General features: G+C 41.0%; 1 protein-coding gene across 2 annotated transcripts in view; it reads left to right on the top strand.

The window, feature by feature from the left end:
- Dnm3 (dynamin 3) overlaps positions 1–24,299 on the top strand; it is a 430,502-nt gene that overhangs the window by 334,896 nt on the left and 71,307 nt on the right. For both annotated transcript variants that reach the window (XM_027934994.3, XM_027934997.2), the window contains one exon: positions 7,915–8,026. In XM_027934994.3, coding sequence (XP_027790795.1) covers positions 7,915–8,026 — 112 coding nt within the window. The remainder of the gene's footprint in view (positions 1–7,914; positions 8,027–24,299) is intronic.

Below are 24,299 nucleotides of genomic sequence, written 5' to 3'. Positions count from 1 at the left end.
TTTGTGACACTTTTATATCTTAGGCCTTCTGCAAGAAGCAAAGGACCTGGCCATAAGTTAATGAGCACCATGCATGCCTTGCACATCCGTTCATTCATTCATCCTTTCTTTCTCTCATTCATAGCTATTTGTTTTATGGAGGCCATATGTCAAGGACAGTGGTAAGCCCTGAGTGTGCCGTTTCTTGATTATTCGATCTTGGGAAAGTCCCCTAATCTCTGATCTGCGTCCTCATCTGTGAGAGACCTCAACTACCAACTTTGCCGGGTTGCTGTGAAGATTAAATGAGATAATTTCTCTTCTAAGATGGTGAAAAGTTTCTCTTTTGCCTTTCAATATCCATTGCAATACCCCCAAATTCACATGCACAGCACACGTGGAAGGTCTCAGAAACACTGGAAAGTGGAGATGTCCACCCACCATTTAGTGAACTGGACTGAAAACCCACCAGGCCTGCAGTAGGAGTAGAGCAGACAAGAAGACAACCAGAAGCTGCTTCTGCGTCTCTCCACAGCATCGTCTTGAGAAAAGGAGATGCTGTGCCAACTCTCTACGGTGAGGCCAACTCAAAAACGAATCCAAGTGAGAATTCACAAATGGGGAAATCCAGATTAAAAATGACTGATGGTAAATATTTGTTCAAGATAAACCGAGAGAGTTCCTTCCAAATAATTGCTTGAATGTAACAAAATCAAATACAAACGTTTAAAAAAGAAACAAGGAAATTCTTTTTTGAGATGTGGAAACAATAATTCAGGAATAATCTAGGTCAGTATGTCTGCATCTATTAACAAAGTCCATGTGATAAAGTGGCAGAAAGCAAGCGCTCTCAGTTCAGGCAGTGAGAAGCCACGCTTTTACTACTGAATTTCATACATACCAAAATGATTCGAAAAGCTTGAAGATAAACTGAAAGACAAACATGTCAAAAGGCAGTTCGTTTCTCACCTTAAACAAAGGAAATAGTAAAGAGCATTAAAAATAATAATAATAAAAGCAAGTCAGGCTCTATGGTACCCACCTAGGATCCTAGCAACTTGGGAAGCTGAGGCAGGAGGATCATGAGTTCAAGGCCAGCCTCGACAACTTAGCGAGGATCTAAGCAACTTAGTGAGACCCTGTCTCAAAATAAAAAGAACTGGGGACATGGTTCGGTGGGTAAGCGTCCCTGGGTTCAATTCCAAATACCAAAAATAAATAATTGAGATAAAAGCACATCTCAGAATAACAAAACTAAGACCAAACTCATAGCCATGTCAAGGAATAAACATTATTGAAACTTCCCTGCTCATAGGTGGTGATTTTTAGATGGAAAATAAAAATAAAATGCAGCCATGCTGTTGGTTTTTATAAGTCTTTTCAAAAAGTAAAATAGGTAAAAGTAAAAAAGATAAGAAAAAATATATAAGTCTGTTAAATACAAATAAGAAGAGAGGAACCATTGAATTAATGTACAAAAAATATGTAATGAAGTCAGGATAAAGAGCATCATTTCAATAAACATATTAAAAGGTCAAAGTCATATATATATATGACATATATAAACAACTAAATATATATAAATTTATATATATATATAGTTGTATTTGGACACAACACCTCTATTTTTATTTGTTTTCATTTTTATGTGGTGCTGAGGATCGAACCCAGCGCCTCGAACATGCTAGGCGAGCACTCCACCGCTGAGCCACAACCTCAGCCCCAGAAGGTCAAAATCTTTAGTGTGCAAAAATGTCAAAGCATTGATGGAGAACCACTTTGTTATAAAATTAAAGTTTCTTTAAACATGATACTCACTATTTGAGTGTGAGAGTCATTATTCAATAAATATTTATTGTGTATCTGTTAGTGCTGGTCACTTTGTCAGTATAAGCCCACTCATCCGAATAGGCCTTTCTATTTGTTAAGATCTTTGTGCTGTTCAAGAAGATTTTGTCATTTTCTTAATAAAAAATATTTCTGTTTTTATAGGCTTTGCTGCTAATATGAATGGGATCTTTTCCCATTTCGATTTCTACATTATTGGCAGTACTGAGAAAGGCAGCAGAGTTTGTGTGTCTTGCTCTTTATTTATTTTTTATTGGTTGATCAAAACATTACAAAGCTCTTGACATATCATATTTCATGCTTTAGATTCAAGTGGGTTATGAACTCCCATGTTTACCCCATATACAGATTGCAGAATCACATCGGTTACACATCCATATTTTTACATAATGCCATATTAATAACTGTTGTATTCTGCTACCTTTCCTATCCTCTACTATCCCCCCTCCCTTCCCCTCCCCTCCCTTCTTCTCTCTCTATCCCATCTGCTGTAATTTAATTCTCCCCCTTGTTTTTTTTTTCCCTTTCCCCTCACAACCTCTTATATGTAATTTTATATAACAATGAGGGTCTCCTTCCATTTCCATGCAATTTCTCTTTTCTCTCCCTTTCCCTCCCACCTCATGTCTCTGTTTAATGTTAATCTTTTCCTCTTGCTCTTCCTCCCTGCTCTGTTCTTAGTTGCTCTCATTATATCAAAGAAGACATTTGGCATTTGTTTTTTAGGGATTGGCTAGCTTCACTTAGCATAATCTGCTCTAATGCCATCCATTTCCCTGCAAATTCCATGATTTTGTTATTTTTTAGTGCTGCGTAATACTCCATTGTGTATAAATGCCACATTTTTTTTTATCCATTCATCTATTGAAGGGCATCTGGGTTGGTTCCACAGTCTAGCTATTGTGAATTGTGCTGCTGTGAACATATTAGCCCTTTAAACCCAGCATCTTATTCATTCTAGTGGTGTTTTGCCAAGCACTTGAATTTTCCAATTATTTCTGAGTTAATTTTGATAATTTGTACCTATTTTAGGATATTATTAATTTCTTTGGGATTCTTAGTTTTTTACTATAGCATTGTGTATAGTATTGGATTTTTTTTTCAATATTTCCTATGTTTGTGATTATATATCCTTTCCCATTTGTGATCATATATACTTTGTTCTCCCATTTTTCCCCCCTTAATTAAGACTGTAAGTGAATTATGTATTGGTAAGGGGAAGACACTGTGGGTGAGCTTATCTGTTATGTGAATTTTATATCTTCTATTTCACTAATTATGGTTTTAATCTCTGTCAATTATCTCTTTTTGTTTTGTAAATAATCTTGATTTCTCTGGATAAACATTGACTTTTCCCCTCTTGCCTAAATGGTAAACATATTTTAAGCCACACGTTTTTCTACAGCCTTTGCTCTGCTCCACTGGGTATGAAGAATTTATATTTTTTTCTAAATAATCTGCCCTTTTGTCTTTTTCTATGACACAGGGTTATCTAAGAGTGTGTTTCTCAAGTTTTTCTTTTACCTCTTTTGTTTAGAAATTCTTTTCTTCATTTTTCTTTTTTTCCTTTTCTTTTTTTTTTTTTTTTGTTTGGTTTATGATCAAAGAATAGGACATAGATGATCTTTCCTTTTTAAAGCTCAGTAAGGATGATATTGTGTAAAAGTATTGGTCTAGGTGGATAACAGATTTTTATAAACATTTTATAAAAACTAAGCAATTTTTCTATTCAAGTGATAAAAATTCTATTAAAAGAACTTCTTTGATTATACTACTTATTTCCATTATGTGTTTTATTTTTGTTCATTATAACCATCCAATTTGAGAAGAGTTATATTAAAATGTGTCTATACGAGTAGAGGAAGGACATAGGGGGAGGGAAAGAGGAAGTACTGGGGATTGAAATGGAGAACGGTATTTTATATGCACTTAATATGGCAAAATGAACACCACTATTATGCATAGCTATTAATACACTAAAAAGTACCTATGCTTCTATTTCAATTAATTATTTTGAGTTCGTGTTGTATTTTTAGTAGCACCTGCTTCATTTACTTAACTACTGCATTATTTGGTGCAAACAGCTTTATGAATATTTTCCAAACTCCATAAAATATACCTCATATCATTACAGAATATTTTCTGTTCATACTGTGATATCATTTATTATACTTTTAAATTCTACTTGAATGCTGTTACTATTGCCATTTATACTTTAAAAATTTCCTTATTTTTTTCTTACCTGATATCTCTTTGCACCTTTGTTTTTATGAATAATACATAACGAGGTTTTGTTTTTTTCACCTAAAATTCCTGCCTGAGTTTAGAGGATTCAGTCCCTTTGCACTAATTTAATAATTAATATACTCAATTTTTTTATGTCATTTTTTTCTTTTTCTAATTCTACCCTTTTTCTCTTTTGGTTGATCTGCTCCAAAGATGATTAATGTCTCTCTCCCTTTTTTTCAATTCTGGAGTTTAATTATACTCTTTACTTCCATAATAGTTAATGAAATATTAGTATCATCACTACATAGTCAATAAATAGTCCTATTAATCCATGAGGCGAGTTATTAATTATTTCTCTGATGAGAGACGACCTCCTCCTCCTCCTCCTCCTCCTCCACCTCCTCCTCCTCCCCCTCCCCCTCCCCCTCCCCCTCCCCCCCCCAGCTCCCCGACCTCCAAGATCCCTTTAATTCTGTTTCCCCCCTCTCCACCCCTCCACTTGCCAGAGGAGACCTTGGGTACATTTCCACCGTCTCCAGCCCTTCCCAGATCAGCACTTTTGGTGAGTGTGGCTGAGTACTTCCTGTGTGTCCAGCGTCCGCGTTTGGCCCTCGTGATGGACACTCCTGGTCTCTCTGCACTTGTCTCCATGTGGCTGTGGGTACTGCAGCCCCTGTTTCCTCTCTTCCTCATCTCTCCTCTCCTGGAGGCCCCTCTCAGGGTCTGTGGGGCTGCTTTAGCCCTGAGCCAGCTTCGGGGTTCCCTGGAGTGTGTGGATCACATCTCCATGGCCATGGGTGCCATCTCTGCAGCCCTGGGGTATCATTTCACAGCCTTCTGCCATTTGAATGTGCAGCCCAGGGACAGCCAGTTCATCTTCTTTTGTAATTACCTTTCTGTGTCTTAAAAGCAGTCTGTAAAATATTTTCTCGATTTCAGAACCCAGGTGCCTAAGTGGAACTGCACTTTCAATCTACATATTTTGAGTGTCTCTGCAAAACCCAGAGAAAGTTTCCTTTTAAAAAAAATAGTTTCTTTTATGATTCTTTTTTTCCTCTCATCTTCCTTTTTTACGACTCCAGATATTTTCAGGTTAGGTGTTCCAGGTCTGTCTTCTTATGATCTCATTATTTTCCTTCTATATTTCCCACTTTTCCTGATGGATCTTGAGCGCTGCTAGTTCTGCTCTCAGTAATGACCACCCTTTCCTCGTGTCTACTTGACGTTCTAATTGGACGGTCTGATGTTGGAATTCCCAGGAGCCTGCACATGCAGCTCTTCAGGGCTCCCTCTGGTCCTTCTCCCTGGGGTTCTCCCCCACTGACGGCCTTGGTGATCACTGTCCTCCTTCCTTCTCTCTGGCGGCTAGGCCTCTGTCAGCGTCCTTCTATTCTCATTTGTTCATCGTGGCCTCGTTCCAGTTGCCAAGTGCTTTCAGCGGCTAGTCCCACCCTCCACACGGAAGCCACAGACGTCTCAGCAGCTGTGGGCCAGTAATCGCAAGTTGCCGCTTTCCTGTGGAGGCACCAGGAGGGATCCCTTCACCTGCATTAGAGTGGAGAAGGCTCTGCGTCTTCACGCCTGCTGAGGGCGCAGGGTCAGGCACACTGAGGGTCCTGTGGTCGTTGAGGGACCCTGTAACAGGGGTGTGCCACATGCGGTGGCCACAAAGCTCTTGTCCAACCCAAAGCAAGAAAGTACGACAGCTGTGTCCCTCACACCCTCACCTGGGTCCTGGGTCCTGGGACCCAATCCTGAGGTCTGCCTGACTTGAGAAGGAAGGCCTGTTTGACCTGAGCGGGAAGTGCAGAGGAAATGGAGTCCAGTTAAGCCACTGTCATCCCAGAATCCCCTGGGGACATACATATGATCCGCGCACTGTCCCCATGGCGTCTATGGCTGATTGAAAAGGCAGACATTCGTCAGAACAGAGGAGGGGGGAGGGAGGGAGGATGAGGATGAGCACGGAGGAAGGAGAGAAAGGGAAGAAAGGCAAAGGGACACAGAGAAAAGGAAAAGCACCAACTTGGTAGGAGGTAGGACGAAAAGGTAAACAGAAATGGAACGAGGTGGGAGTCAGGGAAGGGTTCCCAGGAAGCCGTGACCCTGGAGGGGGTAAGGGCAGAGAGACACGGAAGCACTGCCAGGCAGAGCAGGATAGGCCAGGCCCGGGGCTCCTGTGAGGACCCAAAGGAAGGCTGGAGGCTGGAGCAGAGGGCCAGGTGTGCAAAGCAGCCAGAGCACGAGGTCCTGGCCACTGCCTGCAGGGGATGAGGGCCATCATGGTGGCTCTGGTCTAGAAGTGGCTGCCATTGGGGTCTTACCCAGGGATGAGACGTCGTTCACATTCTCAGGTCATGAGGATCCCGTGCAGAGAACAAATGGAAAGGGAGGTGGGATGTTGGGGGACCACTGGGGGCTATTGTAATGGTCCAAGAGAGAGTCAATGACAAGGTCGTGACACTCTTAAGTGGCAAATGGAAGAGGGTTGGGGACAAATGGAAAGTGTCAGAAATCTCCCGAAGTACCCAGATGACACCACTGCCACAAGCCCTGGGAACAGTGGAAGAAGACCATCTGGAAATCACCAGTTCACGGTCAGTGTCCAGGGTCACTGACAGGGAAGCAGAGAAGTCAGTGGGCAGCCTGCCTCAGGCGGTCTAGATGGACACAGCACATGGGCGTGTGCGGCTGGGTGGAAGCTGAGGTACCAATGAGAGCTCCTGGGGACGAGAAAGGAGAGAAGACTGTGATCTTGTAGCTGCTAGCATCTGCCTAGGTCGGACTGTGTTTTCCCAAAGGTAATTGGACTGTGTATCATCATCTTAAAAATGATCACAAGGCTTGATCCTGCAATTCTCTAGTAGTATTTCCTCAGAAAATAATAACAGTTAATGTGGCAAATATGCATGAATAATATTCATTTAAATATTACTTATGATAGGAATAACAAAAAGGAAATTATTTCATTATCTAATATCAGGAGGAGGGTAAGCAAATGTTCATCCATTTATATTAATGGCCATTCTGGCATTACAGTGTTTGTAAAGATCTAACGGTATGGTAAATGGTCATATGATAACATTAATGAGAAAGCTAGAGAGAAAAGGAGGCGCCGGAAAAAGAAGTTTCCACTGTATGAACGTGTGGAACTAAAGAATGTATGAACATAAGGTTGTGTGTCACCCACTGATTGTGTGTCACCCACCTGGATGATAGCTGCCACTTTTATATTTTCATTTGTTTTCCAATTTTACAACATGGGCTTCTTACACTGTATGCACTTTCATTATTAGGAAAACCATAGTATTGTCCCAGTTTTAGATGACACATCATAGGCATCGCACCCTGTTAAACTCTGGTTACCTTTCCTTTTCACAATTTGACGAGCGTTTCTGTCCCGAATCTAAACAGTCTTTGGGGTTGTAAGATCATTCCCCTGCATTTAAAAGCTTTATGAGCTGCTTAGTCAATCAGACTTGTAAAATGGCCTTAGAAACTGATCTTATTACTGGACAGTTGCAAATGCCTTCCCCAGAGCCCTCCAGTCGGCTGGCACCCAGGGCATCATCACAGGGAGTGTATGCGCCCTTTGCCCTTGAATTGCTCAGTAGCACAGATAAAATGAACTCTTTACTGTGAGGGTTTTTTTATTAGAAATAATTATGTGATAAACAGGTATCAGAATTTGCTAATTATTTTTAAACACAGTAGGTTGTTTGGTTTTTCTCTAGTGATTATCTGGGGAACTTCTGCTTGGACTGTCATCTATATCATCATTGTCTGCGGTGACATAGAATCCTTTTTTATTTGGCTTAAAACTAAGAGTACGGTTTGGTTTTGTTTTTTTAACTCCAGGAACGTGTACAAAGACTACCGTTTCCTTGAGCTGGCCTGCGACTCTCAAGAGGATGTGGACAGCTGGAAGGCTTCTCTCCTAAGAGCTGGGGTCTACCCTGACAAGTCCTTAGTAAGTTGGCTATACCTCTTATTTAACAATCATTACCCGCGTTGAAGAAAATATGCTAGTTCTTTGTACCACATGCTAGAGCAACTAGTTTTCTTACTGATTTAGTTAATCTGGCAAACTCTTGGCTGATACTTCTTTCTCTTTATATTGCTTTTTATGATGCTTTTCTCCATCAGATTTCTGTATTAAGAACCTAATCAGTGTATTTATTGAAGCAAATGCCCTCCCTTGCCACAAAACGTAAGCTACATGTTCTCAGATCAAGATTTCCTCTACACGTTATCCCACAGTATTATATGATTTCTCTGTGTTATTCCACAATATTAATAGGAGCAACATATCATCAGTAGTAACAGGAGTATTTCAGATTCTAAAAAAATACTCATTTTTTTAAAATAAATATCTCTCTTTTCCTTGTGTCTGTATTGCTTGTACCCATGGTTGTATCTGTATTGAACTCTGGCTAACGTCACTATGAGTGTGAAAGTACAAAAAACAGTATGGCTCTTTCCACTTATCTTTATTAATACACTTCAAGTGTCCTGGAGACACTTCTCTCACTGAAGTTAATAAACAGACCTTCTCCTTGTGTTCTTTAGAAACCATAATATTACACAGACGCGTCTGAAGTCTGAGTTTAAGCTCTGGAAGTCCCGCCCATCTTGCGTGCACCGGCCCTTGAGCACGCTGCAGATGGATGGGTCTCTGCACCTGCTGCTCCTGGGTCTTGACACCACCCTGGCTTCTCCCCAGTGTGGAAGCACCAAAGTAGAGCCCCAGGATCTGGCCCAGCTTGAGCCTTGTGCTGCTTCCTTGGCTCTCAGTCCCTTCACGGGACAGATCGCGTACTGATCGAGGCTCACAGTAGGGACAGAGGCTTTTCCAGGCTCAGTCTGAGATTTGGGTACAATGTGAGAAAATTGTAGCATTTCTGGGAAACTTTAGGCCCAGCTGCATCCCTGGGTTTACACTGGAAATTAACAGAGTTCTAGGAGTAAAGGGTGGAGGATTTGTACCAAAATGTTCTTCTGCTCCTATTTTAGTTTACACGTGGACCCCTCAACCCCTTCCATCCTATGCATGTGTCTGGGTAGCACTTAAAACAGTGACCCTCCCACACCATGCCCTGAGCCCTCTCAGTAGGACTTGCACCTGATGCTTCCTTGGTGATACCAAGGTACAGACGCATCTACGATTTTCATAATTGCTGTCCAGTCTTTCTCCTGTGGGGGCATACAGATCTGCATAGAAGCATGCCTCTCGAGAGACTATGAAGAAATCATTTTAAAAATTGGAGGAAATCACTTCCACCTAAGTTTCAGTTCCAATTACTTTTTACTCTCCTGTATCCATTGATGGTGGTGTGTTTACTTACACAAACATTCTATATTAAAAATGCATGTATACTTAATTTTTTTTATTCATCCATTCCACCAAAAACAAAAAAAAAAACCTTCTGAGCACATGCTTTTTAGCATCATAGGCATTAGTGAGACAGGTGAGCTATAAGGTCCTGCTCCACAGAGCAGACACTGGGCAAGTGCATGTGTAATAGTAATCACGAAGCATCAAGATAATGGAAAGTCCCACCTAAATAAGTTAAAGGGACAGTGACAGCAAGGGGCAGGTGAGCTTTTTGCAGGGGCAGGTGACCAGGGGAACCCCTTTGAAGAGCAGGCCTTGGCATGGACTTCTCAAGGAAAGGAGAGATTAAATGCTGTGACTGTCTGAAGAAGGGGATTTGGGGCAGAGGCAGAGCAAGTGTAAACCACGCACAGCACAGCATCTCAGAGCAGCCCCAAGAAGGTCTGTGTGTCTGGAACACCGTGAGGCAGGACAGACTGGCAGGTGGTCTCCAAGATGATGTTGGCCTTAAAGGAATGAGCATTTTGCATTTTACTGTGACGGAGAGAGAAGCCAGGGAAGGGTGTCTCCAGCTAGTTGCCATGATAAGATTTACATTCTTGAAAGACCTCATGGCTGGGTCTGATTAGAAGCAGCAGCACCTCTGGGTCCAAGCACAGGCTCTAGTGTCAAATCCCAGGAGCTCGCTTCCAAGCTGTGACCTTGGGCAGGTGCCCTAGCCATTTACATTTTACAATTCTCATTGCTTAAATAAGACAATGCTGCCCCGAGAGGGTGATTGATGGGGTCCAGTGAGATAAGGCGTGGAAGGACCCAGCAGAGCAACACAGTGAGGACCCTGTTTCCATGTGTAATGATAATGATCATGACTCATTTCCAGCTCAAGCACTTTCTTTAACAGCTAGAAATAACTATAATGAAGCCCAGCGGGATTGTGAATCCTTCATGCTATCTTCTATCTTCCAAATATGCTTGAGATGTGCAGGATATCAGTGTTGGGGGCGGGTGTGTCTCTTCCTTACATGCAGCTATAGTTGTGTAAAAATGTTTCAAATCACAGTTTTGTAACTAAAATCTGTTTTAAGTGCACTAGAACAATTGGCCATCTAAGAAATCTTGTAATGTAGTTTTTGTGCTTAAGAAATTTTGTAATGTGTGTTTTTTTTTTCCCTGCAAGAAAAACTATCATGGAAAAGCAAATTTTTCTAGCCCCAGTTTTCATGAATCTGGATTTTCATACACCAAAAAGATAATCTAAGAAATATTTTATATTTTTAATCAGAATACTCATTTTTAAGCAAATCTAGTGATGTCGTCCACAATCTGTTTTGATTCTTTTCACATTTTCATTTGTTTATAAACACACATTTGATACAATTGCCTGGAAGAAGGAGAGGAGAAGTTTTTACTGCATACCAAAGACAAGACAGGAAATCAAACTTGGCAGTGTGCCATGAACATTGCATGTCTCAGTTTTCATCATACACAATATTTGCATTTTTATGCACAGTGTAGGCTTATGGGACATATTAAAGGCTTGGTTGGTTTGCAGATATTTAATGGCAGCTAACTGTTAAAATTAATCAAATAGAATGCTTTCCTACAGCTTCCATTTTGTGAGCACGCTCACTTACATTTGGGAGAAGGATAGTTTTTGTTCCTGATTTGGAAAGATTTGAAGAAATTAACCTATAACTGACACTTCTAAGTCCTGATTTATTCTGGGAACTTATTCTGTGAACATGTGTGTATGTTGGTAATCAAAGGCTACTACTGAAGAATTTTTAAAAGATTATTTTACTGACACATACATAGATTGTTCCTGTAAATAAAATTACAAACAAATACAAATTTGATTAATTATCTAAAGAACGTGATGTAACAGCTAGCTTTTTTGACACAGTACGGTTTACAATGTGACTTGTATATAAACATTAAGGAATTCCAAATTCAGATTCTTTGAAGCACGGTGTGCAGTGGGATGCGATAGACTTCAAGTCAGATCCACTCACATTTTAAATCCTGACCTTGCTATCTATCAGCCACGTGGTGCAGGCATTTTATTTAATCTTCCAGTTATTTATTCTCTAAACTCAAAATAACAGTCCTTCCTCAGGGTGATTTTATAGGATTAACCAAAGGTCCCTGTGCATCACAACTAGCTCGGTGCCTTCAACTGAGTGCAAATTCAGTGCCTTTATTACTATTATTCAGAGTCATTAGCGTGTCCATAGCTCTGATTCCCAACTTAGTATGCACCTTTTCTTTGGAAACTGTCAGTGGATTTGGGCATGTGAGAATTTTCTTCTCTGATGACTGAGGAAGTCGGGTTGTTCAAAGGGAGCCCGATGCTGCCCGAGGGGACAGCACAGTCTTGGAGCCTGCATTGGTCAGGCTGTCACCTGCCAGCCAGCTGAAAGAAGGAACCCGAGGTCCACACGTGCCCTGGAAACGAACTGGTATCAATTCATTTTGGGGTGTGTGTGTGTGGGGGGGGGTACCAGGGATTGAACTACAGAGCCACATCCCCAGCCCTGTTTTGTATTTTATTTAGTTGCTTAGGGCCTCGCTAAATCGCCAAGGCTGGGATCATAGGTGTGCGCCTCACCCAGCCTCAATTTAATTTTGCATGTTTGTTAGTGAGACACCTGAGAGCTTCGTAAGAGGTATAGAGAGAGAGAGGGACCTTTGGTCTCAATTATGTCATAAGAGATTTAAATGGCAGTTATGGCCGGAGACATAGCTTAGGGGTCGAGGACTGGCTAGCACGCGTGAAGCCCTGGGTTCAAACCCCAGCACCACAAAAAAAAAAAAAAAAGCCATGACAGTAGAAAGTGTGACACTGTGGAACTTGACTTTCCCTCTGAAGCTCGGACTCTCCAGCCGTAACTGAGGCTTTTATGATGCTTTGTGTGTGGGTTGAAACCATTTACTTGAGCCTCTGGTACCTTCCTCTGCGTGCGATAATAGGGAAATGGGAGTCCATCATTCCAGAAGAGGAATGTCATGGGCTCCGGGTATTCCTGACGAGACCACTCACACAAGGCTCGTCCTGAGCCCAACATGAGCCCCTGGCAAGGAGCTAAGTCCTAACTAGGCAAGGCTAGTCCTCACACAGAGCTCAGAGCAGCTCCAGGGCCAGCTCCGAGGAGCCCTCCATTCCTCAGTGGAAGCGCTTTCAGGGTGCCAGACATAAATCGCTGTCACCCAGAGGAGGGGAGGCAGTCCTGAAGCCTTCCCAAGTCCCCATTCATGACTGTCTGCGCCTCTTGTAGAATAGACGGTTGGGAAAGCACTGAATGACACAAGGAATGGCCAAGCCACACCACGGCCCGGCTGTGTGTTTCTTGTATTTGGGGATTCAGGCCTCCTCCTCTGTGACATCACTGTTGCCACTACAAACAGAACCATCTGCCATGGAGTAGGGAAGCCAGTCATTCCCTCGTGTGCAAAAATACTTGGTTGAACTCCTGAAACTTATTTGGTAGATCAAAAGCTGCACTGCTGTGGAATGCAATAAACTCCATCTGTTTGAGGTATTTCCAGCAATATTGCACTTCTTGGGAGAACCAGGGTCCCATTATTCTCTAAAATAGACTTTTACTCATGATAAAATTCCCAGTGGGGATCTTTATTGCATCCATCGTCTTTGGGAAGGACCCTTTTTTTTTCCTCCTTCATTCACTCTCGGGCATTATTTCGGTCTCAGATAAGCTGGTGTGTGAACAGTCGTATTAGGGCAGCTCAGTGTCAAGAAGCCTCTTTCTCCACGTTGGTCTATCAGCTTCTCTGGCTTTCTCTATTAAATACGATGGCCGGTCTGGCCCCTGGAAGAGAGAAGAGGCATTTCCCCCGTCGCCAGTTGGAATTGTCTTCCAGAAAACTCTCCCCTAGCTCCTCTCCCAGAACATCCTCAGTGTATCCTTCCCCTGCACATCCCCACTGGACGCTCAAGGCCAGACCTCAGGCCTGGATCCTGGGTGCTGTGCTCAGTCCCTCCCACAGAGGCACACGCTTTGCTCTGCCTCTCTGCAACCCGCATCCTTGAGAGAAATTCCTGGTGGGCCCCCACCAGGCGAGTTCAGATCTGTTCGCAGCCCCCAGCCTCCCAGTCCTCCCCACAGGATCTGACCTCAGGAGGACCTGGGCTGCCCCGGGAGTGATGAATCACCATTTTATTTTTTTAAGCCATATGTGAGTTAAATTGTTAGATATAAATCATACTCTCACGGCTCCAGTTTGAATCAGGAGAGCCATTTGCCTGCCGCCGGCTGCGGGCTGCCCCGCCTCTCTGCAGAGTGTCGCTTTTTAGAAATGACTGCATTTTTGTGACTAACCTTTCCAGACCCATTTTCTTGACCGTGGACCAGTGTTGATCTTGGCAGCAGCCTCCTGGACAGCCTTCACTTCCCATGCCAACCCAAGACCAAGCTCCTACTTGACAAAATAAAGGAAGGGTGCAAGGAGGTCGCAGCTTGGTTTGTGCAGCTGTCTCCCCTGACCCGCCTGCGCCTGCGCCTTCCTCTGCTCTCTTTCCTTTTTTTTTTTGGAGGGGGGGGTGGTACCAGGGATTGAACTCAGGGGCACTCGGCCACCGAGCCACACCCCCAGCCCTATTTTGTGTTTTATTTAGAGACAGGGTCTCGCTGAGTTGCTAAGGGCCTTGCTATGGCTGAGGCTGGCTTTGAACTCGTGATCCTCCTGCCTCAACCTCCCAAGATGCTGAGATTACAGGCCTGCACCACCTCACCCGGCATCTTTCCCATCATTTTTAATTCCATGTTTTTTGAAACCAAGGATGCAGTGTTGGTTTAAAAACGTTCTGCCTGGTGTTTTCCACAGCTTGGTGTGTGGAGGAGGGACTGCAGGAGAGGGCAAGCTGCCCTCCGCCGGGCCCTCACACTTGCTGCACACACAGCCACACTCCTCACCAATTCAAACCGGCTCTCTCTGGCCGGGGTCCCGTACCCCAAGAAATCGGAGCAGAAAGAAAGGGGAAAATCCCCAGCATAACATTCTGCAGTTACAAATGTACGATTTCACTTAACCTAAGTGGATTCTTTGACTTGTCCATGAGCTCTGGATGCTGATGGACGTTGTGTGATGTCAGTGAATAGAAAAATTATTTGTCTTGCTTTTGCTCTAGATGAAAAACCTCATAATTTTAAAATAAATTTATGTTTAACATATTCCTTTTTTTTTCCTTGCGGCTACGTGCACAGGGGAACAACAAAGTAAGTTCTTTGTGCTGTCGCAGTTCCTGTCTCCCCAGCCCCCCCCCCCCCCCCCCCCCGCTCTGCTCCTGCATGTGTCTTACAAGAGTGTTTCTGTGCATGTAGGGATGTCGGTTACAGAGCATGGGTTATATGGAGTGTGCAGATGTTGGGGAATGTGTGTTTGGACGACCATAATGGCTGTTCTGTTTTGACCTTTTGGGAGGGGAATATATGATGTTCTCAGGATTGGTTATTGGGCCCTTTGGAGAGGTTGGTATTATAAAGCAGGAGACTGGCTCTGACAGCAAAGGTTTAATAATGAGGACTCTTCCACAGAGAGGGTCCAACAATCTGATGAAACTCGGTACAGCTGAAGTCTTTGACCAAAAATCAAAACCTTCATGTTAACGTGCAGTTACAAAAACCCCACACTGGAGTCTTAACTAGCAGCATGGCTGGCTTTGTTGGCGCAACGGAACAAGCTCAGAGCTTAGCTTTGAAGGTGCCTTAAAGGGGAGGAGGGTGGGGTCGACGTTTGACTTGGCTCCTGTGCCCTTGATGCGTTCCAGCTGGATGGAGCAGGGGTGGGGGTATGGGGAGGAGGGGACAAAACGTGGATGATCGATTTATGAAAACAGGCAACACCCATGAATGGTGAAAATTATTTTTACGTTGTCGTTACAATAGATGAATGAACATTTTAGTATGCTTAAATTTTAATCCAACTTTTCCAAAAGACTAGATCTCACTTATACTGGAAATCTAGCAGTGATAAAGTTGGGGGAGATGGTCTTGAGTTTAGCAGGGTGATTTGTTTTCTTATTTTTTTTCTACAGAGATATATTAGTGCTTCATCCTACCAGGTGGCCCACTCAGAATGGGCCTCAGCAAATACAATAAGAATTGAAAAGAATCTGTTTTATAAGAGTTGGCCTGCATATTTAAACCAGCTGGAATCCATCAACATTGCTATTCATAAGCCATACGTATAGAATGGAAAACAAATGTGGGAACGCTTTTGCAGTTTAATTTGATGGAATGTGCTATTATGGAATAAATTATCAGAGATGGTTGGTACTGAAAAATGTGTCACTTTATAAATTTGTATCTTGATAGAACTGCTTACGACCCAGGTAATAACATTTAATAAAATTAAAACATTACCAGAAAAGCACAAGTAGGCATCTGTGAAGGGGTAAAACGGTAAACTTATACCACCGTGGTGCCTTTTTTTAAAAAAAAACAGCAGGTAACTTATGAAAATGATTTAAAATTTCTTCTACAAAGTAAAAGATAATATTTCTAGCTAATACTACAACTCTTAGGAAAAATATTTGGATAAACTATAAAAACTCAGTTTAGTTCTTTTATAGTGTATCTCAATTCTTGAATAGTAAATATGTCTAATATTGGTCATTTGCTTCACACTGAATCTCTGGAATTTCATGTGCTATATCTCTTGTTTGCAAACACTTTTTTTTTTTTTAAGTGTTCTGGACTAATTTTGAGTGCACTAAGAGGAAACCTGTTCAGATTAGAGATCCGGCAGCAACTAGCTGCTGATGTTTTGGGGAGGTGCTGACTCAGACCGTTCAGGAGGCATTTGTGATTTGACTTTTTCTCTAGTGATTCACTGCTGACTTAGGAGCATTTATAAAATTCCCAGAGAAAACACGTTGCCATGGCAGAAGTCGCCTGTTTGTTGTGTTTTGCTCGATCGAGTTGTTCTGAGTAATAAAATGTTCAGTTCAGTGTAGCTTACTGATTTTCAAATGTTTAAACACAACGAGCAACAGAACTCAAAAGTCCTAACCTGTGGCTCATCAAGGCTGCTTCCAGGAAGCTGCAGCAGGCCCTCTGGGGTGCTGGGCCCCAGAGTCACCATCTGCATCATGAACACCTGGTGTGTGTGTGTGTTGATGGGATCTTGGGCTCTGGCATGTGGACAGGGGTCGAAGATGCAAGCACTTGATGTTTTGATTTTTAATTGAAGAGTGGATACTTGGGAGTTGCTGATATTTATCATCCTGTGCCTAATTTTTAATTGTTTATGTTATGCACAAGTGATAGTTTGCGAGAAAATATAAGGCTAATTCTTTAAAATATGATTGTTGTGCTGACCACAGTCTCTGGCATGAAAAAGTCTCCCCAAGTCACAAACAGCACATCTGCATGCTATTTTCCTGTAGCTTCGAGTTTCAGCATAAATGGAAAACACTGGAATACAAGCTGTGCTGTCTCCAGAGTATAGATCTGGATTCTTCAAAAGGAGAATATGAGATTCCTTCTTCCCTCTCACACTGGAATGAGTGTTCCGAGTTGTCCCCAAGGCAGCATACCTGACTTGCTGCCTGCCACGTACGTGAACCAGCTGTAAAGCAAGACTCATCTCAGTCTCGCAAAGCTTAATTGTTCATATAGTGCATAGAATTTTATTATTATAATATTAACCAGTCTCCAAAGGAAGTACAGTCTGCTCATGTAACGTGTGCTTAGGTGAGCAGGGTGGATTCTTCTTCCCACGTACACAAACATAGTGCACCAACATATACGTGATGCACGTGTATACTCTGAGGTGTGTAGAACAATCCTACTCCTCATTTACTCAGTGAGAGCCACACTGATCTACATAAGTCACCCTTAGGTCATGCTGAGGTTTTGGAGCCAATCCTCTGCACCCCCAGAAAATGAATTTCCTCAACAGATAGACAGTTAGATTCACCTTGTGAACATTTGGTAGACAAAAGGTCAAGACTCACATTCCTCCTTGAATTATCGTGTGCATTTTGTTCTTCTCCTTAAAAAAAAAAAAAAAGAGTTTTCCTCTTGTAAGGAAATCACAGTGGCTAAGAGAAATTTTTCCTTTCAGGCCTATTACTTATTTTTCCTTTTGAAAATGTTTTTCTCTGTTGGCATGGTGATATTCAAACTTGGAGTAGAGTCTGTCTCCTCCTCAGATGGGTTTCCTTGGACCATGAAAGTCAAGGTCTTCCACTAGGAAGACCAGAATCTAGACATCCTGAGTCAGTTTGGGGAATGTAACAAATATATACGGTAACAGAGAGGTGGTTTTGGTTTTAATTTCTTGGGTGCAAATGTAGATCAGAATGTTACCTTCAGACCCGAGAACTTCAGGTAAAAATTGATCTCTGTGTTTTATTCTAGAGATAAGCCTTTTAATTCCCTTCTTGAATTTAATGGCCTGTCTGGGTGGGCCTTCCTAGAGGTGTAATAGACTTTTAATTCTTTTAATTTTATTTCTTTATTAAATAGTTGGTTAAATATCTTTGATGTTAGATTAGGCAGATTTAATATAGAGAAAAACTTTAAAACACAAGGAATAAAATTCTTCCTTCTTTTTGGTTTGTTTTTTGGACATGTTGGAGATCAAACCCAGGGCCTTGCACACACTAGGCAGGCGCTCTACCATTGAGCTACGTCCTCAGCCGAGAATCAGATTCTATAACAAAAGCTGTCAAATTTCTTAATGATGTGGATATCACAACACAAATGAAAACTAAAAAGAATCCTATTCAAAAATTAATGCTTCAAAAAGTTTAAACTGTAGAAAAGGCTACATTTCATCTCTTCCTTTATTCTTTTTTGATATTTGAAAGAGAAATTTACAATCATTTTCCTTAACTTCTGTCTTTTTAAACTAGAGGATTCTTATACTTCTCCTCAACAGAAGTATAAGATCGACTAGACTGCCTCAAGAGAAGGATCATGTGAACAGGAGAAAGAGAACAGAAATGAGCTAAAACAGAATTGGAAAATGACTATGTCTGTATTAGGGGTCTAGTCAGGTTAAATGCAGTAATTTTACAATGTCAGAGGGTCTTGATACTAAAGAAGGAAGGAAAATGGATTTGCACCTCTGTTCTGACACCATTTAAAACTACTTTGGTGATTTCTCAGCAGATTCAGCGCAGCCACTGAGCCTGGTCAGCCTCCATTGGTGGGGAAGTGTAGAGGCGGTTTTCACCTGGAATAGTCATCTGGTCACCCTCTGGAGTCTGTCAGTCATTGCAGAGGCAGAGTTTGCCAAATCAAACGGCCCAAGGTGTATCTTGGGGAGCACAGATGTTAAATCCGTGCTTGTGGGGCCTTGTTATGCTAAGCCCTACATTACTGTCCTGGGTCAGGAGAGAGAGGAGGGATGCCCCTCAATGCCCATCCTCCCACCTCGGAAAAAACGTCTGACTGGTGGGCACTTTCCGACCTTGGTTTTGGAAAGGGCAGAGTACAGGGTCATAGTGTACTTCCTCTCTAGTGTTTAAAAGTGTGACTCAACATTGGAGCATTCTAAGTGGTTTAGGTATGGTCAGGTCAATTAAATTGATTTTTTTTTAAATCCGGTATAGGCTTTCCCTGATTTTCTTAGAGAATGTAATTCCCTGGGACTTGAGGGGAGCCCCCATCTGGGTGACTGACTTCATGAAGGTTGACAGGGTGGAGCCTCACCAACCTCCAGGTGTTGTTTTAGTTGCATGTGAATTTAAGGCTGAATTGTCTCTTTCAGTCACTGAAATACCAGAAAATCTTTGGTTCTCTTTGGCAAACCAACATTAAAAGAACACAGCGAGTGCCTGGATGTTGAACCCCTGACTTTTAATCACAACCAGTCGGATGAAAGGACAGTTCAACCAGGGGTAGAAAGCTGTGAGAAATGAGCTGGAATCTGTGTTATGTTCCCAAATTTATTGACCTTCCAGATAGGCTCTATAGGGAGGCTGGAGGGGGTGGGAGGTACAGAGGCTTCTGAAGGACAAGTAGGGCTTGTTCTGTATTTTTTTTTTTTTTTTGTCTGTGTGTCCAACATGAAGTGACTTCTCTCTCATTAGTGAGAACTGAGACTGGACACAGTGTAGCTGTCTTGACATATTGTCTTTCACGGTATTGCAGAAATCTCCCTTTTGTATGCTTCATGATCTTTTTAAATGGAATTGCTCTAATACTGCTTCCAAAAGAAAAAGCAGTTCTTTATACCTGTTTTGAAAATGCGTTAGCATTTAGAAGTTACATTTTGATAAGCTTTATTTTGAAACTTAAGCCCTTAGAGAATATTTTTTATCAAAAAGTAGGAACTTATTTATCTAAGTGTGATTAAAACAGTGTACAGTGAAATCATATGGGATCACAGAAATAGTGATAGCTTAAAATCCTTCTCACAATCTTCAGATGATCAAGGGGCGGGGGGGAGGCAACAAAAGGATGTGACTGGTGTAAAAAATAAATTTGATTCTTGTTATAAAATCATGGCCCTTTATCGACAGGTTCAACTACCTTCAGTCAAAAATATAAAATGGAAAATTCCAGAAATATTTCATAGCTTCTAAATTACATGCTGTTTTGTGTAGCATGATGAAATCTCCTTCACTCATTCTCTGTTCTGTCTGGAACAGGAATCATCCCTTTTTGCAGTGTATCCACACCCCACCTGCCCGTTAGTCCCATAGTAACCATCTCATTTATCATACCAACTGGTGGGATATGGCAATGCTTCTGTTCAAGTAACCCTTATTTTACTTAGTAATGGCCTCAAAGTGTAAGAGTAGTGGTACTAGGAATTCAAATATACCAAAGAAAGGTCAAAGCGCTCCCTTTAAGGGGAAAGGTGATGGTACAATGAGACACTTAGAGAAAGACCTCACTCACATAATTTGTACTGTACTTTTTGTTACAATTTTCTTACTTTATTATTAGTGTTAATCTCTTACTGTGCTTAATTTATAACTTAAACATTATCATAGGTATGTATGTATGTATAGGAAAAATATCTACATAGGGTTTGATACTGTCGACTATTTCTGGTATCCACTGGGATTCCTAGAACATATTCCCTGTGGGTAAGGGGGGAACTACTGGAACAATGTAAAATACTGAATAGCTCATAAACATAGGAAACTAGAGATTAAAGACCTACCTCAGAGATGATGCAGGTTCAGTTCCAGACCACTGCAACACTATGCTAAAAGGAAAAATTAATAATTTTAGTTGCAATTACTTTTAACTATTTTTTAGTTGTTGATGGATCTTTATATATTTTTTAATTCATTTATATAGTGCTGAGAATTGAACCCAGTGCCTCACACATGCTAGGCAAGTGCTCTACCACTGAGCTACAACCCAACCCCGGAATTATTTTTTTTAATATCTTTAATTATTTACTTATTTGTATGTAGTGCTGAGGATCAAACCCAGGGCCCTGCTCGTGCGAGGTAAGCACTCTACCGCTGAGCCACAACTCCAGCCCCAGGAATTATTATTTTTAATGGAAGTAAATTAATTGGGAGATTGGAAAAACAGCAACTAAAACCCTCTTGAAATAAAGAAAAAAATCATTAAAGTAAAAATGAATTAATTGGAAAATAGTAAAAGAAAATATGAAAATTTGAACTGCATACAAATTGAAAGCTTTGAGGCCAGGTTTGGTAGCACAGGCCTATAATCTTAGTGACTCAGAAGTAGGTTGAGGCAAGAGAATTGTAAGTTCAAGGCCAGCCTCAAATTAAAAAAAAAAAAAAAAAAAAATTAAAAGGGTTGGGGTATGGCTCTACTTGTAGAACAATTCTGGGTTCAGTCCCCAGTACCACCAACTTAAAGCTTTTATATGGGACAGATGACCGTAAACAGTTAAAAGGCAAATGACAATTTAGTAAAATATTTGCAGCATACATGACAAGGGATTAAATATCTTTAAAATAAAATTATTTCATTGTTGAAAAAAGCAGAAACAAACAAACAAACCCTGCCTATTAGAAAAAAAGAAAGCTGAACAAATTAATAGAGCATTCATTTAAGATCAATAAAATGCAAAAGAGTAATAAAATATGTGATAAAATGGATCAATTTCACTGTGAATCAAGAATCATCAATGAGAAGAGGCAGCCAGACCTCATCAGTGAGCTCTCAGACCAGGAGAAATGGGCAGGAATGGGCATGGGGAGGAGGAGCTTGTCCTGGGGGACTCACAGCCTCCCTGGGGCCCGTTGGTGATGGTGATGTGTGTTCAATGTCATGGTTATGTGCAGACCCTGTGGCCCAGCAGTTCAGTTTATCAACCAATTCAATAATTGTGCAAACTAATTTGTTTGGAAATGACTTTGAAACATTGTTCCTAAGTTTAAAACAGCATTAATATCCATCGTAGGTCATGAAGAAAATTTTTAAAAAAAAGGTATTCATACATGCATATATAAGTTGAAATGGAAATTTTCATGAGAACTCAACTGGAAAAAAACTGCCCACCATGGTTAGCATAATCCCATTTTACTTAAAATATTTTATTTGGGATATGTGCATGTATTTTTGCATATAAAAATTCTGGGAAGATAGGTGTGCCTGGTGGCACACATCTGTAATCTCAACTACTTGGTAGACTGAGGCAGGAGGGTCACAAGTGCAAGTCCAACCTAAGCAAGATCCTTACTCTAAATAGATTTTTTTTTTAAGGACTAAGGATATAGCATGGTGGCAAAGTGCCCCTGTTTATTATCTTAATTCCCAGTACCAAAAGGAAAAGAAAGAAGAAATTCTGGGAAGATAGATACCAAACTGTTAATAGTGTGGGAAGTTTTCAAATTTCCTTCCTGTTTCACTTTCTCAACTTTGGTGCAAGTTTTCACAAAAAGATTTTCATGTACCAAAAAAATGAAAAAGAAGAAAACATTTAAATGGAGGATGTAAGAAAGAAGCAGAAATATAAAAAGATGAAAGCTGAATGTCCAAGAGGAAATATGTACCATAAAAAAACAGATTAATATTTACAAGAAAACAGATTAACTTTATTGGAAAGTCAAAAGTAATTGTGTAAATGAAGTAGAAATTATGCATTTTAGACTACAAATTTGACATGATCATGTAGTCCTGATTATTACTATTTTTGCAGAGGTTATGCCTATCTTAACTCCTTTTATCCTGCCTCTCCACATGTGTTATTCTCCTCACTGCCTTGTGTGTTGCGGCAGGGCGGGTTGAGTCTGCATGGTCACACTCACCCCCCACCCCATGACCTCCGGCTCTCAATAGCGTCTTTGTCTCAAATGCTCCAGGTCCATGGCAGGAAGCCCCCCACCCAGCCACCCTCATCTTCCTTCATTCCAGCTTTGTACCCACCACAACTGTGTACACGTGAAGCACAAAAAGTGCATATTCTCTCAGGATTATTAATAGGCCATTTCATGGCCTAATTTCTGCCATTTGACCATCCTCTAAAATTTTCACTGAGCTCTAAAGATGGTAACATATAATATTAGGCTAAATTCTGTACAATTTAAATTTGACTCTTGAATTTCTTACTTTGAATTTCTTCAGACATCCAGGGATTCATTTATTTGTTGCTGTGTATCATTTCTATAAACTTAGAGATCCAATAAGGTAAAATAAATGTTACCTTATTTTATATAATTGTTTATTTTTTGACGATTCTGTTGGGAGGTGGGAGAGCAGTAATATTTAAGTAGACTGAATAGGTGAGTGCCAGGCACTTTATAATAGGCTATGAAACCACAGGGGCACATGCCTGAACTCAGGTGGAGATGGTGAATCTACCCAAAGCCACACACCTGCAGATTGGAATTAAGCAGTCTGAATGAGTGGAGCAGGAGCCAGTGTCCCAGAATGAACCCTAAAGTAAGCCACTTACTTAGGGCTTTAATTTTTTAAAAGAAACTGCAAGCTAGAAGAACAGCATATTTTTATCTTAATAGTGCACTCTTTTTCTCTGAAGCATTTTTGTTTCCTTTGGCTCAACCCGATGCACAGGCTCTTAGTCCAGAGTTAGGAGTGGATTTCTCTGAATTATTGGGATAAGTAGAGTCTAATAAACAAATTTGCAAAAAGAAAACAGAATAGGGGAAATAAGGGCTTAGAAAACCTATTTAGACCAGGTGCAGTGGTGCACACCTATAATCTCAGCGGCTCTGGAGGCTGAGGCAGGAAGATTGCAAGTTCAAAGCCAGCCTCAGCAACTTAGCGAGACCCTGTCTCAAAATAAAAAAAATACAAAGGTCTGGGGATGTGGCTCAGTGGTAAAGCGCCCCTGGGTTCAATAGCCAGTACCAGGGGAAAAAAAAGAAAAAGAAAACATCTTCAGTTGCATGCCAATGAATTGAGTCAGGCCTAAAATAGAAAAGGCTAATGTAATTTAGGAGTATATGGTTCCATAACAAAATGGAATTTTGAAGACTAATTTTCATAATGACAACACACATTTTTTGGCATAAAATATTATTACTGACCAAACTTTAGTAGAAGAAAAGTTCTGATTGGGACATTTTTATTTTCATCTTCGAAGTAATTGGCCATTAGTTGTACAAATTTTCTCATTTTTACATTACAGTGGCCTCAAATAGAATTGGTGACACTTTAAGAGATTAGGCAAGAAATGTTTTATATAAATACCAACTTGATGCAAAGAACAAAATTAAATTTAAGAAAAAAAAAAAAGACCAGCTTAAAATCCTTCTATCACTGTAATTAATCTCTGAAGAGACTTTAAAACATATCAGGTTGTTTTTTTTTTTTTTTTTTTTTTTTTTTGTGTGTGTGTGTGTGTGTGTGTGAGAGAGAGAGAGAGAGAGAGAGAGAGAGAGAGATCTCCACATGCATGCACATACTTATATCAGTGATTCTCAATTAGGGGGCAGTTTTGGTCCCCAGAGGACATTTGGTGATGTCTGAGAGATTTT

Source organism: Marmota flaviventris, chromosome 12 (assembly GCF_047511675.1).
Source record: "Marmota flaviventris isolate mMarFla1 chromosome 12, mMarFla1.hap1, whole genome shotgun sequence".
Taxonomy (NCBI): domain Eukaryota; kingdom Metazoa; phylum Chordata; class Mammalia; order Rodentia; family Sciuridae; genus Marmota; species Marmota flaviventris.
The sequence above is the reverse complement of the archived record's forward strand: the minus strand, read 5'-3'. Positions and strand labels throughout refer to the sequence as shown.